The sequence below is a fragment of the Lynx canadensis genome, chromosome E3 (assembly GCF_007474595.2).
Source record: "Lynx canadensis isolate LIC74 chromosome E3, mLynCan4.pri.v2, whole genome shotgun sequence".
Classification (NCBI taxonomy): domain Eukaryota; kingdom Metazoa; phylum Chordata; class Mammalia; order Carnivora; family Felidae; genus Lynx; species Lynx canadensis.
In genome coordinates this window covers 24,762,546-24,775,739 of record NC_044318.1, presented here as the reverse complement: position 1 = coordinate 24,775,739, position 13,194 = coordinate 24,762,546, and the positions used below count along the sequence as shown (strand labels likewise).

The 13,194-nt window shown below is 37.5% G+C and overlaps 1 protein-coding gene across 1 annotated transcript in view; it reads left to right on the top strand.

Annotated features, from left to right (window-relative positions):
- Positions 1–13,194, top strand: part of SEPTIN14 (septin 14) — a 78,921-nt gene that overhangs the window by 47,931 nt on the left and 17,796 nt on the right. Inside the window, exon 5 of the mRNA XM_030301482.1 lies at positions 11,953–12,049. Coding sequence (XP_030157342.1) covers positions 11,953–12,049 — 97 coding nt within the window. The remainder of the gene's footprint in view (positions 1–11,952; positions 12,050–13,194) is intronic.

Sequence of the window (13,194 nt, the reverse complement as noted above, 5' to 3'; positions counted from 1 at the left end):
GGAAACCTTCCAAAAGCATGGAGGTTAAAGAACACCCTAGGGGCGCCTGGGTGGCGCAGTCAGTTAAGCGTCCAACTTCAGTCAGGTCACGATTTCGTGGTCCATGAGTTCGAGCCCCGCGTCATGCTCTGGGCTGATGGCTCGGAGCCTGGAGCCTGTTTCCGATTCTGTGTCTCCCTCTCTCTCTGCCCCTCCCCTGTTCATGCTCTGTCTCTCTCTGTCCCAAAAATAAATAAAAAACGTTGAAAAAAAATTAAAAAAAAGAACACCCTAATAAGGAATGAATGGGCTAACTAGAAAATTAGAAAAGAAATTTAAAAATATATGGAAACAAATGTAAATGAAAATACAACAATCCAAACACTTTGGGATGCAGCAAAGGCAGTCCTGAGAGGAAAATGCATTGCAATCCAGGCCTATCTCAAGAAACAAGAAAAATCCCAAATACAAAATCTAACAGCACAGCTAAAGGAACTAGAAACAGAACAGCAAAGACACCCCAAACCCAGCAGAAGAAGAGAAATAATAAAGATCAGAGCAGAAATAAACAATATAGAATCTAAAAAAACTGTAGAGCAGATCAATGAAACCAAGAATTGGTTTTTTGAAAAAATAAACAGAATTGATAAACTTCTAACCAGGCTTCTCAAAAAGAAAAGGGAGATGACCCAAATAGATAAAATCATGAGTGAAAATGGAATTATTACAACCAATCCCCCAGAAATACAAGCAATTATCAGGGAATACTATGAAAAATTACATGCCAACAAACTGGACAACCTGGAAGAAATGCACAAATTCCTAAGCACCCACCCACTTCCAAAACTCAAACATGAAGAAATAGCTTCATCAGACCTCATAACCAGCAAAGAAATTGAATAAGTTATCAAAAATCTCCCAACAAATAAGAGTCCAGGACCAGATGGCTTCCCAGGGGAATTCTACCAGACATTTAAGGCACAGATAATACCTATCTTTCTCAAGCTATTCCAAAAAATAGAAAGGGAAGGAAAACTTCCAGACTCATTCTATGAAGCCAATATTACTTTGATTCCTAAACCAGACAGAGACCAAGTAAAAAAGAGAATTACAGGCCAATATCCCTGATGAATATGGATGCAAAAGTTTTCAATAAGATACTAGCAAGTCAAATTCAACAGCATATAAAAAGAATTATTCACCATGATCAAGTGGGATTCATTCCTGGGATGCAGGGATGGTTCAACATTCACAAATCAATCAATGTGATACATCACATTAATAAAAGAAAAGATAAAAACCATATGATCCTGTCAATCAATGCAGAAAAAGTATTTGACAAAATTCAACATCCTTTTTTAATAAAAACCCTCGAGAAAGTCACAATAGAAGGAACATACTTAAACATCATAAAAGCCATTTATGAAAAGCCCACAGCTAATATCATCCTCAATGGGGAAAAACTGAGAGCTTTCTCCCTGAGATCAGGAACACGACAGGGATGTCCACTCTCACCGCTGTTGTTTAACATAGTGTTGGAAGCGCTAGCATCAGCAATCAGACAACAAAAGGAAATCAGAGGCATCAAAATTGGCAAAGATGAAGTTAAGCTTTCACTTTTTGCAGATGACATGATATTATACATGGAAAGCCTGATAGACTCCACCAAAAGTCTGCTAGAACTGATACATGAATTCAGCAAAGTCGCAGGATACAAAATCAATGTACAGAAATCAGTTGCATTCTTAGACACTAACAATGAAGCAACAGGAAGACAAAGAAACTGATCCCATTCACAATTGCACCAAGAAGCATAAAATACCTAGGGATAAACCTAACCAAAAATGTAAAATATCTGTATGCTGAAAACTATAGAAAGCTTATGAAGGAAATTGAAGAAGATATAAAGAAATGGAAAAACATTCCATGCTCATGGATTGGAAGAATAAATATTGTCAAAATGTCAATACTACCCAAAGCAATCTACACATTCAATGCAATCCCAATCAAAATTGCACAAGCATTCTTCTTAAAGCTAGAACAAGCAATCGTAAAATTTGTATGGAACCACAAAAGACCCCGAATAGCCAAAGTAATTTTGAAGAAGAAGACCAAAGCGGGAGGCATCACAATCCCAGACTTTAGCCTCTACTACAAAGCTGTAATCATCAAGACAGCATGGTATGGGCACAAAAACAGACACATAGACCAATGGAATAGAATAGAGACTCCAGAATTGGACCCACAAATGTATAGGCAAGTATTCTTTGACAAAGCGGGAAAGAATATCCAATAGAAAAAAAGTCTAACAAATGGTGCTGGGAGAACTGGAAAGTGACATGCAAAAGAATGAAACTAGACCACTTTCTTACACCATTCACGAAAATAAACTCAAAATGGATAAAGGACCTGAATGTGAGACAGGAAACCATCAAAACCCTAGAGGAGAAAGCAGGGGAAAACCTCTCTGACCTCAGCTGCAGCAATTTCTTACTTGACACATCCCCAAAGGCAAGGAAATTAAAAGCAAAAATGAACTATTGGGACCTCATGAAGATAAAAAGCTTCTGCACAGCAAAGGAAACAATCAACAAAACTGAAAGGCAACCAACAGAATGGGAAAAGATATTTCTAAATGACATATTGGACATAGGGCTAGTATCCAAAATCTATAAACAGTTCACCAAACTCCACACCTGAAAAACAAATAATCCCGTGAAGAAATGGGTAGAACACATGAATAGACACTTCTCTAAAGAAGACATCCAGATGGCCAACAGGCACATGAAAAGATGTTCAATGTTGCTCCTCATCAGGGAAATACAAATCAAAACCACACTCAGATATCCCTCACGCTAGTCAGGGTGGCTAAAATGAACAAATCAGGGGACTAGATGCTGGCGAGGATGTGGAGAAAAGGTAACTGTCTTGCACTCTTGGTGGGAATGCAAACTCGTGCAACCGCTCTGGAAAACAGTGTAGAGGTTCCTCAAAAAATTAAAAATAGACTTACCCTATGACCCAGCAGTAGCACTGCTAGGAATTTACCAAAGGGATACAGGAGTGCTGATGCATAGGGGCACTTGTACCCCAATGTTTGTAGCAGCACTCTCAACAGTAGCTAAATTATGGAAAGAGCCTAAATGTTTATCAACTGATGAATGGATAAAGAAATTGTGGTTTATATACACAATGGAATACTACGTGGCAATGAGAAAGAATGAAATATGGCCTTTTGTAGCAACGTGGATGGAACTGGAGAGTGTTATGCTAAGTGAAATAAGTCATACAGAGAAGGACAGATTCCATATGTTTTCACTGTTATGTGGATCCTGAGAAACTTAACAGGAAACCATGGGGGAAGGGAAGGAAAAAAAAGGTGAGAGAGGGAGGGAGCCAAAACATAAGAGACTCTTAAAAACTGAGAACAAACTGAGGGTTTATGGGGGGAGGGAGGGGTGGGTGGTTGATGGGTATTGAAGAGGTCACCTGTTGGGATGAGCACTGGGTGTTGTATGGAAACCAATTTGACAATGAATTTCATATTAAAAATAAGTAAACAAAAATCACAAACCTATATTAGACCCAAAACAAAAAAAAATAAGAAATAAAGTCAAGAATAACCAAAAAACCACAAGGGAAGAGGGCAAGAGAAGAGGGAAAGAACAGAGAAGAACCATAAAAATGACTGCAAAACAAGTAACAACTGGCAATAAACACATTTGTCAATATTACTTTAATGATAAATGGATTAAAATAAATGGATTCAAAGACATAGAATGACTGAATGGTTAAAAAGGCAAGACCCATCTATATATTGATTACAAAAGACTCACTTCAGACCTAAAGACACACACAGTTTAACAGAGGAGGTATGGAAAAGAATTAAAGGTGGAGAGGCCAACATGGCGGAGAAGTAGGGGGATCCATACTTCCCTCATCTCTCAAACAAAGAGGTGCTGAAGCCAAAGGACTTTGAATCCCAGAGTCTAGGAGGGAAAGAGACTGAATCTACCAGGAAGAAAATGGGAAAACTGGAGAAATGATAGGCAGGTGATTGCAAACTGGGGGAAATAAGAAAGGCCACATGGGCATGGAAGGGAGGGATTCCCTTCTGCAGAGACAAAGGGAAGAGAAAGAGTGGCTAGGGAAGTGTAGGACCATATCTGGACAGGAGAAAGACCTTGGACTGGGACTGAGAGGGATCCTATCTCTAACTGGGGAGCTTTCTTCAGACTGGTGCTGGATCCCTGTTCACACACCTGGGGAGGAAGGGAGCCAGGCTTGGGTTAGGTGGTAGGTCAGGGGCACAATCCAAAAGTAGAGAAAGCGGTCCCCTCCCTGGAGGGCTGTACAATAGTACAAAGCCTGCTTGCACCCACCACCTCTGGGTTCAGTGGCTGGGCCGAGGGTGTAGGTCACTGTAGGAGAAAGTGGCCCCTCCCTAGAGTGCTGTGGAAAAAGACAAAGCCTGCCTGCATCTGCCTGCATCCGCCACCCCTGGGGCTTGGTGGTGAGGTCAGCAGTGCAGTTCACAGTAGGAGAAGGCGGTCTTCCCTGAAGTGCAGTGATACAGAAAAAGCCAGCTGGGACCACATATTAGGCCGCACTGAGAGGGGCTTCCCCAGTGCCAGAGTGCATGGAGTGGGACTTTGAATCCTAGCCAAGCGCAGGGTCAGGGGAGTTGGAGGAGAGAGAAGGACCACTACATCTGTGCCCATGGCACAGTAAGGATGACTCAAATGGAGTCCACAGGGTCCAGGTCTGTTGAGACTGGAGTATCACCATTCCCCTCCCCCACCACCACCACTAACGTGGCCTCAGGAATCAGTCCCAGGGCCCATAGGGGAGGTGGGTCCAGACTACACCAAACCATGCCCCTTCGCACTGGGTAACTGTGTAAACTGACAGACCCTGCACAGTTCTCCCAGACCAGTGATGCAGCACTGTCTAGATTAATTCTACATCAATTCTGGATATATGAATATATACTCTCCCCCAAACCCCATTTCTCCTCCTTATCTCTTCCCTCCTCTAGGCTGGTTACTCTGGTTAGCAGTCTGTCTAAACAGACATATTTAATCCATTCTCTTGATACATGTTTTACACCTCCTTCTTTATATTCCTTTCTCTCTTTCTGGAATAATCAAGCCATATAGTCTCTGTCTGGGTAACTTTATCTTCATTTCTTTTTGCCCGCCTCCTTCCTTATTTTCCTTTCTCTCTCTCTCTGGATTAAGCCTTTCTCTCTGCCTAGTCAATGTTTATTTTTTCTTGGTCACTGCTCCTGTAATTTCTCTCTTTGTATGTGCTCTTCCATCAGCACTGCCTCCACCCTGTTCTTTACTTGTAGTAGGTGTTTTTGGTTTTTTTTTGTAAGTTTTTTTGTTTTTCTTTATTGGTTTGGGTGTTTGTGTGTTTTGTCTCCTGTTTGTTTTCCTTTACAGGGTTACACCAAGGAACAAATCAAAGCACATCTGGTGGAGGGTCCAAAATATCACTACAAGTAGGGTAATAAAAATAACCAAAGTCACAACAGAAAGCATGTAACAATCTAAAAAAAAACCACTTCCTGAGGTGCCAGGCCCTGGAGTGTATGACCCCCCCCCCCTTTAATGTATCAGTGCTTGCAGGTGCAGAGAATACAACAAGCTTTTAAAACACATAAGGGACAGAAAACTAGCCAACATGATGAAATGGAAGAAATCTACTGGAAAGAAATTCCAGGAAGTAGCAGCAGCTAATGAATTGATCAAAACCGACTTAAGCAATATAACTAAGAATTTAGAATAATAGTTATAAAATTAATTGCTGAGCTTGAAAAAAGCATAGAGGACAGCAGAGAATCTATTGCTACAGAGATCAAGGGACTAAAAAATAATCATGATGAATTAAAAAATGTTATAAATGAGGTACAAAATAAAATGGAGGTGGCCACAGTGTGGATTGAAAAGGCAGAGGGGAGAATGGGTGAATTAGAAGATAAAATTATGGAAAAAGAGGAAGCTGAGAAAAAGAGAGATAAAAAAATCCAGGAGTACAAGGTGAGAGAGAACTAAATGATGCAATGAAATGGAACAATACCTGTATGGTAGGAATTTCAGAAGAAAATGAGAGAAAGGTGCTGAAGGTGTACTTGAACAGATCATAGCTGAGAACTTCTCTGATCTGGGGAAGGAAACAGGCATTGAAATCCAGGAGGCACAGAGAACTCCCTTCAGAGATAACTTGAATTGATCTTGTGCACGACATATCATAGTGAAACTGGCAAAATACAAGGATAAGGAGAAAATTCTGAAAGAAGCCAGGGACAAAAGAGTCTTGACATACAAACAGAGACATATAAGGGTAGTAGGAGACCTATATACTGAAACTTGGCAGGCCAGAAAGGAGTGGCAGGAAATTTTCAATGTGCTGAATAGGAAAAATATCCAGTCAAGAATCCTTTATCCAGCAAGCCTGCCATTCAGAACAGAAGCAGAGATAAAGGTTTTCCCAGACAAACAAAGACTGAAAGGAATTCATCACCACTAACCAGCCCTACAAGAGATCCTAAGGGGACACTGTAAGTGGAATGTTGCAAAGACCACAAAGGACCAGAAACATCACTACAAGCATGAAACCTACAGATAACACAATGACTCTGAATCCATATCTTTCGTTAATAACACTTAATGCAAATGGACTACATGCCACAATCAAAAGACATAGGGTATCAAAATGGATTAAAAAAAAAAAGACCCATCTGTTTGCTGTCTACAAGAGACCCATTTGAGACCTGAGACCTTTCAGATTGAAAGTGAGGGGGTGAAGAACCATGTATCATGCTCCTGGAAGTCAAAAGACAGCTGGAGTAGCCATACTTATGTCAAACTACACTTTCAATTAAAGGCTGTAACAAGAGATAAATATAAATGTCTATGTACTGAATTCAGAAGCACCCAAATATGTAAAACAACTAATCACAAACATAAGCAACCTTATTGATAAGAATGTGGTAATTGTAGGGGACTTTAATACCCCACTTACAACAATGGACAGATCATCTAGGCAGAGTATCAGTAAAGAAACAATGGCCCTGAATGATACATTGGACCAGATGGACTTGACAGATATATTCAGAACTTTTCATGCAAATGCAGAATACACATTCTTCTCGAGTGCACATGGAACATTCTCCAAGATAGGTCACATACTGGGTCACAAAACAGCCTTCAATAAATATAAAAGTGAGATCATACCATGCACACTTTCAGATCACAATGCTATGAAACATGAAATAAACCACAGGAAAAAGACTGGAAAACCTCCAAAAGCATGGAGGTTAAAGAACATCTTGCTAAAGAATGAATGGGCCAACCAGGCAATTAGAGAAGAAATTTAAAAATACATGGAAACAAATGAAAATGAAAATACAACAATCCAAATGCTTTGGGATGCAACAAAGGCAGTCCTGAGGGGAAAATAAATTGACATCCAGGCCTATCTCAAGAAACAAGAAAAATCCCCAATACAAAATCTAACAGCACACCTAAAGGAACTAGAAGCAGAAGAGAAAAGACACCCCAAACCCAGAAGAATAAGAAGAGAAATAATAAAGATCAGAGCAGAAATAAACATTATAGAATCCAAAAAAAAAAAATAGTAGAACAGATCAATGAAACGAAGAACTGGCATTTTGAAAAAGTAAACAACATTGATAAACCCCTAGCCAGACTTCTCAAAAGAAAAGAGAGGGGACCCAAATAGATAAAATCATAACTGAAAATGGATTTATTACAACCAATCCCTCAGAAATATAAGCAATAATTAAGGAATACTATGAAAAATTATATGCCAACAAAATGGACAACCTGGAAGAAATGGACAAATTCCTAGATACACACACACTACCAAACTGAAACAGGAAGAAATAGAAAATTTGAACAGACCTATAACTAGTGAAGAAATTGAATCCGTTATCAAAAATGTCCCCCCAAAATATGAGTCCTGGACCAGATGGCTTCCCTGGGGAATTCTAGCAGACAGTTAAAGCAGAGTTAATGCCTATCCTTCTCAAGCTGTTCCAAAAAAAATAGAAACAGAAGGAAAAATTCCAGACTCATTCTATGAAGCCAGCATTACTTTGATTCCTAAACCAGACACAGACTGAGCAAAAAAAGAGAACTACAGGCCAATATCCCTGATGAACATGGATGCAAAAATTCTCAACAAGATACCATCATATCAAATTCAACAGCATATTAAAAGAATTATTCACCATGATCAAGTGGGATTCATTCCCGGGCTGCAGGGTGGTTCAATATTCACAACACAATCAATGTGATACATCACATTAGTAAAAGAAAAGATAAGAGTCATATGATCCTGTCAATCGATGCAGAAAAAGCATTTGACAAAATACAGCATCGTTTCTTAATAAAAACCCTCGAGAAAGTCAGGATAGAAGGAACATACTTAAACATCATAAAAGCCATTTGTCAAAAGCCCATAGCTAATGTCATCCTCAGTGAGGAAAAACTGAGAGCTTTCCCCCTGAGATCAGGAACACGACAGGGATGTCCACTCTCACCGCTGTTGTGTAATATAGTGTTGGAAGTCCTAGCACCGGCAATCAGACAACAAAAGGAAATAAAACTCATCAAAACTGGCAAAGAAAAGTCAAACTTTCACTTCTCGCAGACGACATGATACTATACATGGGAAACCTGACAGACTCCATCAAAAGTCTGCTAGAGTGGATAGATCAATTCACCACAGTTCCAGGGTACAAAATCAGTGTACAGAAATCGGCTGCATTTTTATACATCAATAATGTAGCAACAGAAAGAGAAATAAAGAATATGATCCCCTTCACCTTTGCACCAAGAATCATAAAATACCTAGGAATAAAGCTAACCAAAGACATAAAAGATCTGTATGCTAAAAACTATAGAAAGCTTATGAAGGAAATGTCAGAAGATACAAAGAAATGGAAAAACATTCCATGCTCATGGATTGGAAGAGTAAATATTGTTACAATGTCAATACTACCCAAAGCAATCTACACATTCAATGCAATCCCAATCAAAATTGCACCAGCATTCTTCCCAAAGCTAGAACAAACAATCCTAAAATTTCTCTGGAACCACAAAAGACCCCAAATAGCCAAAGTAATTTTGAAGAAGAAGACCAAAGCGGGAGGCATCACAATCCCAGACTTTAGCCTCTACCACAAAGCTGTAATCATCAAGACAGTATGGTATTGGCACAAAAACAGACTCCTAGACCAATAGAATCGAATAGAGACCCCAGAATTGGACCCTCAAATGTATGGCCAACTAATCTTTGACAAAGATTAGTGCAGCCACTCTGGAAAACAGTGTAGAGGTTCCTCAGAAAATTAAAATAGATCTACCCTATGACCCATCAATAGCACTGCTAGAAACTTACCCAAGGGATACAGGAGTGCTGATGCATAGGGGCACTAGTACTGCAATGTTTATAGCAGCACTTTTAACAATAGCCAAATTATGGAAAGAGCCTAGATGTCCATCAACTGACGAATGGATAAAGAAGATGTGATTTATATATACAATGGAATACTACTTGGCAATGAGAAAGAATGAAATCTGGCCATTTGCAGCAACATGGATGGAACTGGAGGGTATTATGCTAAGTGAAATAAGTCAGGCAGAGAGAGACAGATACCAGATGATTTCACCATATTTCCTGAGAAACTTGACAGGCAACTAGGGGGGTGGTGAAGGGGGGGGGAAGTTAGAGAGAGGGACACCAACCATAAGAGGTTCTAAATACTGAGAACTCAGGGTTGATGGGGGATGGGGGGAGAAGGAAATTTTGTGATGGGCATTGAGGAGGGCACCTGTTGGGATGAGCACTGAGTGTGGTATGGACATCAATTTGACAATAAATTATATTTAATTAAAAAAGAATTAAAAATTAAAATAAAAATTTAAAAGTAAATAAAAGTGGAAGTATGAAAAACATTTACCATGTAAATTGAAGCAAAAATAATATGGGATTTTAAGAAGCAAAACAGAAAAACAGTATGGAGTTCACTTAGAAAGTTGAAAATAGAAGTACCGTAAAATCTAGCAATCACACTACTGGTATGAACGCCCCAAGTGCAGAAACACTAATTCAAATGGATACATACACCTCTATTTTTATTTTAGCATGATTTACAATAGCCAAATTGTGGAAGCAGCCCAAGTATCCATCAATAGAATGGATAAAGAAGATATGGTACATATATAAAATTAAATATTATTCAGCCATAGAAAGAACGAAATGTTGCTATTTGTAATGACATGGATGAAGCTGGAGAGTATAGTGCTAAGGGAAATAGGTCAGAGAAAGACAAATGCCATAAAATTTCACTCATATGCAGAATTTAAGAAACAAGACAAATGAGCAAAGGAAAAGATAGGAGCCACGAAACAGACTCTTAACTATTGATGACAAACCAATGGTTACCAGAGGGGAATGGGTAGGGGGAATGACCACTAAGTGCTGTATGGAAGTGTTGAATCATTATATTGTACACCTGAAACTAATATTACACTGTATGTTAATTAATGGGATTTAAATAAAAACTTTAAAAAAGAGGAAAACTATTTTAAAAAATCAATAAAATCCTGTAGAATTCTATAGAATTTCTATATTCCCTGAGGTTTTTAATGTATCTACACTATGGGATTATAGATATGACTAATTGAGGCTTTTTGTGAGGTATAAATGCCATAGTCTTTGTGAAGTGCCTGATACACAGGGTCTATCTATAACAAATAATTGATAAATAAAAATTATGTTTCTTCCATTTCTCTTTTGGTATTTTTCATACACCATTTATTGTAAGATTTCACAAACTAAACAGACTTCTGAATTGAAAAGCTGAGTACTGTAAAATTTATATTTATTCTTCTGTGTTAAATTTTGTTCAGATTTTGTCCTAAATATTTTGGCCTTTCCTATCTAATTGTACCTCTAAGAATTCATAGGGAATACTTTTTCATCAAAATCAATTAATAAATTAAATATTGTTAGGTATTAAGTATTTATATTGATGCTTACTAATTTTTATCTTAGACATTTCTTGTATATCAACCTTTCTATTCAAACAATCTATATAACTTCTGACAGATCATGAATTTATCTTGAATATTTCTGCTGTCTTTACAGCCTGTTGAAAACCTCATTTTTACCTGTGATTATTCTTCCTACTTTGCTTATTATCTTCCCAAATCTCCGTTTGGTTGCACATTAATTTTCAGAATCTCTCTGATTCTCACCTCCCAGAAAGACACTTTAATTATGTTTAGAATTTATTGATACATGTATGGTAGTATTTATTAATATACCCTAATTGTATATCCATTAATTATTACAGTTTTTTCTCAATATTTTCCATTTAACTTGTATATTGGAGTTAAAAGTGGTTTACACATAGGGCACCTAGGTGACTCGGTTAAGTGTCCAACTTAGGTTCAGGTCATGATCTTGCAATTAATGAGTTGGAGCCCCACTTTGGGCTTTCTGCTGTCAGCAAAGAGTTGACTTCAGATCCTCTATCTCCCTCTCTCTGCCCCTACCCTGTTCTCTCTCTTAAAAATAAATAAACATTTTAAAAAGTGGTTTACATATTATTTCCTCAACATTTTTTGTTTTGGGGTAAAGACAATGTGAAAAAAATGTGTCTAGTAAAAATATTTTTTATTTGTATTCCCCACAGCAGAATGCCTTGCTTTAGCCTCTACTCGGTAGTTTTCATTTATGTGCATGACCTGACAATAATGCTTGCAGAAATTAATTTCCACAAATTTACTGCAAGTCACAAAATCTGAGGCAGGGTAGATAAACTTGTTTGAATAAACATAATATTCTTTCTTTTGATTTCCACAACGGAAATAGGTAACAGAGTAGGCCTTATTGGTATAAGGGAACATAATGAAAGTTGTTCTTACTTTCTAGGGACAATTACCTTTTGCTGTAGTAGGGAGTATGGATGAAGTGAAAGTTGGAAAAAGAATGGTCAGAGGCCGTCAGTACCCTTGGGGAGTTTTACAAGGTAAATGTGATAAAAGTGAGCAGGCTTGCTCTGGAAAGACTGTGTGTGTGTGTGTGTGTGTGTGTGTGTGTGTGTGTATTCTCATAGTCCTAAAATATTTTAACTTGAGTAAGTAGTGGTAATTGCTGCTAAATAGTAAATTGAGAGTTACTAATTAGGAGCACAGATTCTTTTACATTTAACTGAATTCTCACTTTGACTATAATTCATTCTCACAGCTTACCAGGTGATGCTTTAGATAAAATTTCTTAGAGGTTTGGTAGAACCTCCTCATTTACCCCAACCTGACATATACATAGTATCTCTCTCTGCATAAACTACTACATTCAGAATGTTGGAAAGTGCTTTGAACGAAAGAACTTTGAACACTATTAAAGTATAAATGCCAGTCTTTAAAACCTGTTACATGAATTAATGACTACTTAATTTGTAAAGCATTTTTAAGTGGCCACCAAAGAAAAAGGATGGTAAGCTATTTAAAAAAAAAAGAAATGTAATTTACTTTTGGAAAATTCATACCTATATACTTATATTAGCTATCTAACATCATGATGAATTGAAATATTCTAATAGGCAGTCATTTATTCTCTGGTTTATATGATTGTAATACAGATTATTGGGGATTGGATTATCTCCACTTATACTAGTTTCAAAAATGTTTTAATTGATATATTAAAAATTAAACTTATGAAACACACTTAAAAACAATATATTTTAATGTATATTAAATTTGGTTACAATATCATGCACAATAAGGTATATATTGTGCCCAGTAGTCTGGATATGACAAACACAGGAAAGAGCCATATAAACTAATTGGTTGATTTTGAATATTGACTAATTTGGTCTCATAAATATGGGGTATAAATAGAAATAGAGAACTCAAACATGCATAACTTTTAATGTTTTCATGTCAGCAGGATTTACATTAATTAAAGTGTTTCATTAGTGAAATATTATATTCTGTGTTAGCACTCAGTGAAATACCTTGGGGGACAGTTTGTAAAATACTAACAATTATTAATGAAAAACTGTGTACACTAATATAACATATTATTTCACTGTTTCTTATTTATTCTTTGACTAATAAACTTAAAGCAACTTTCCTGGTCCAAAAATAAACTCTGCCTATAATAGATATGTCC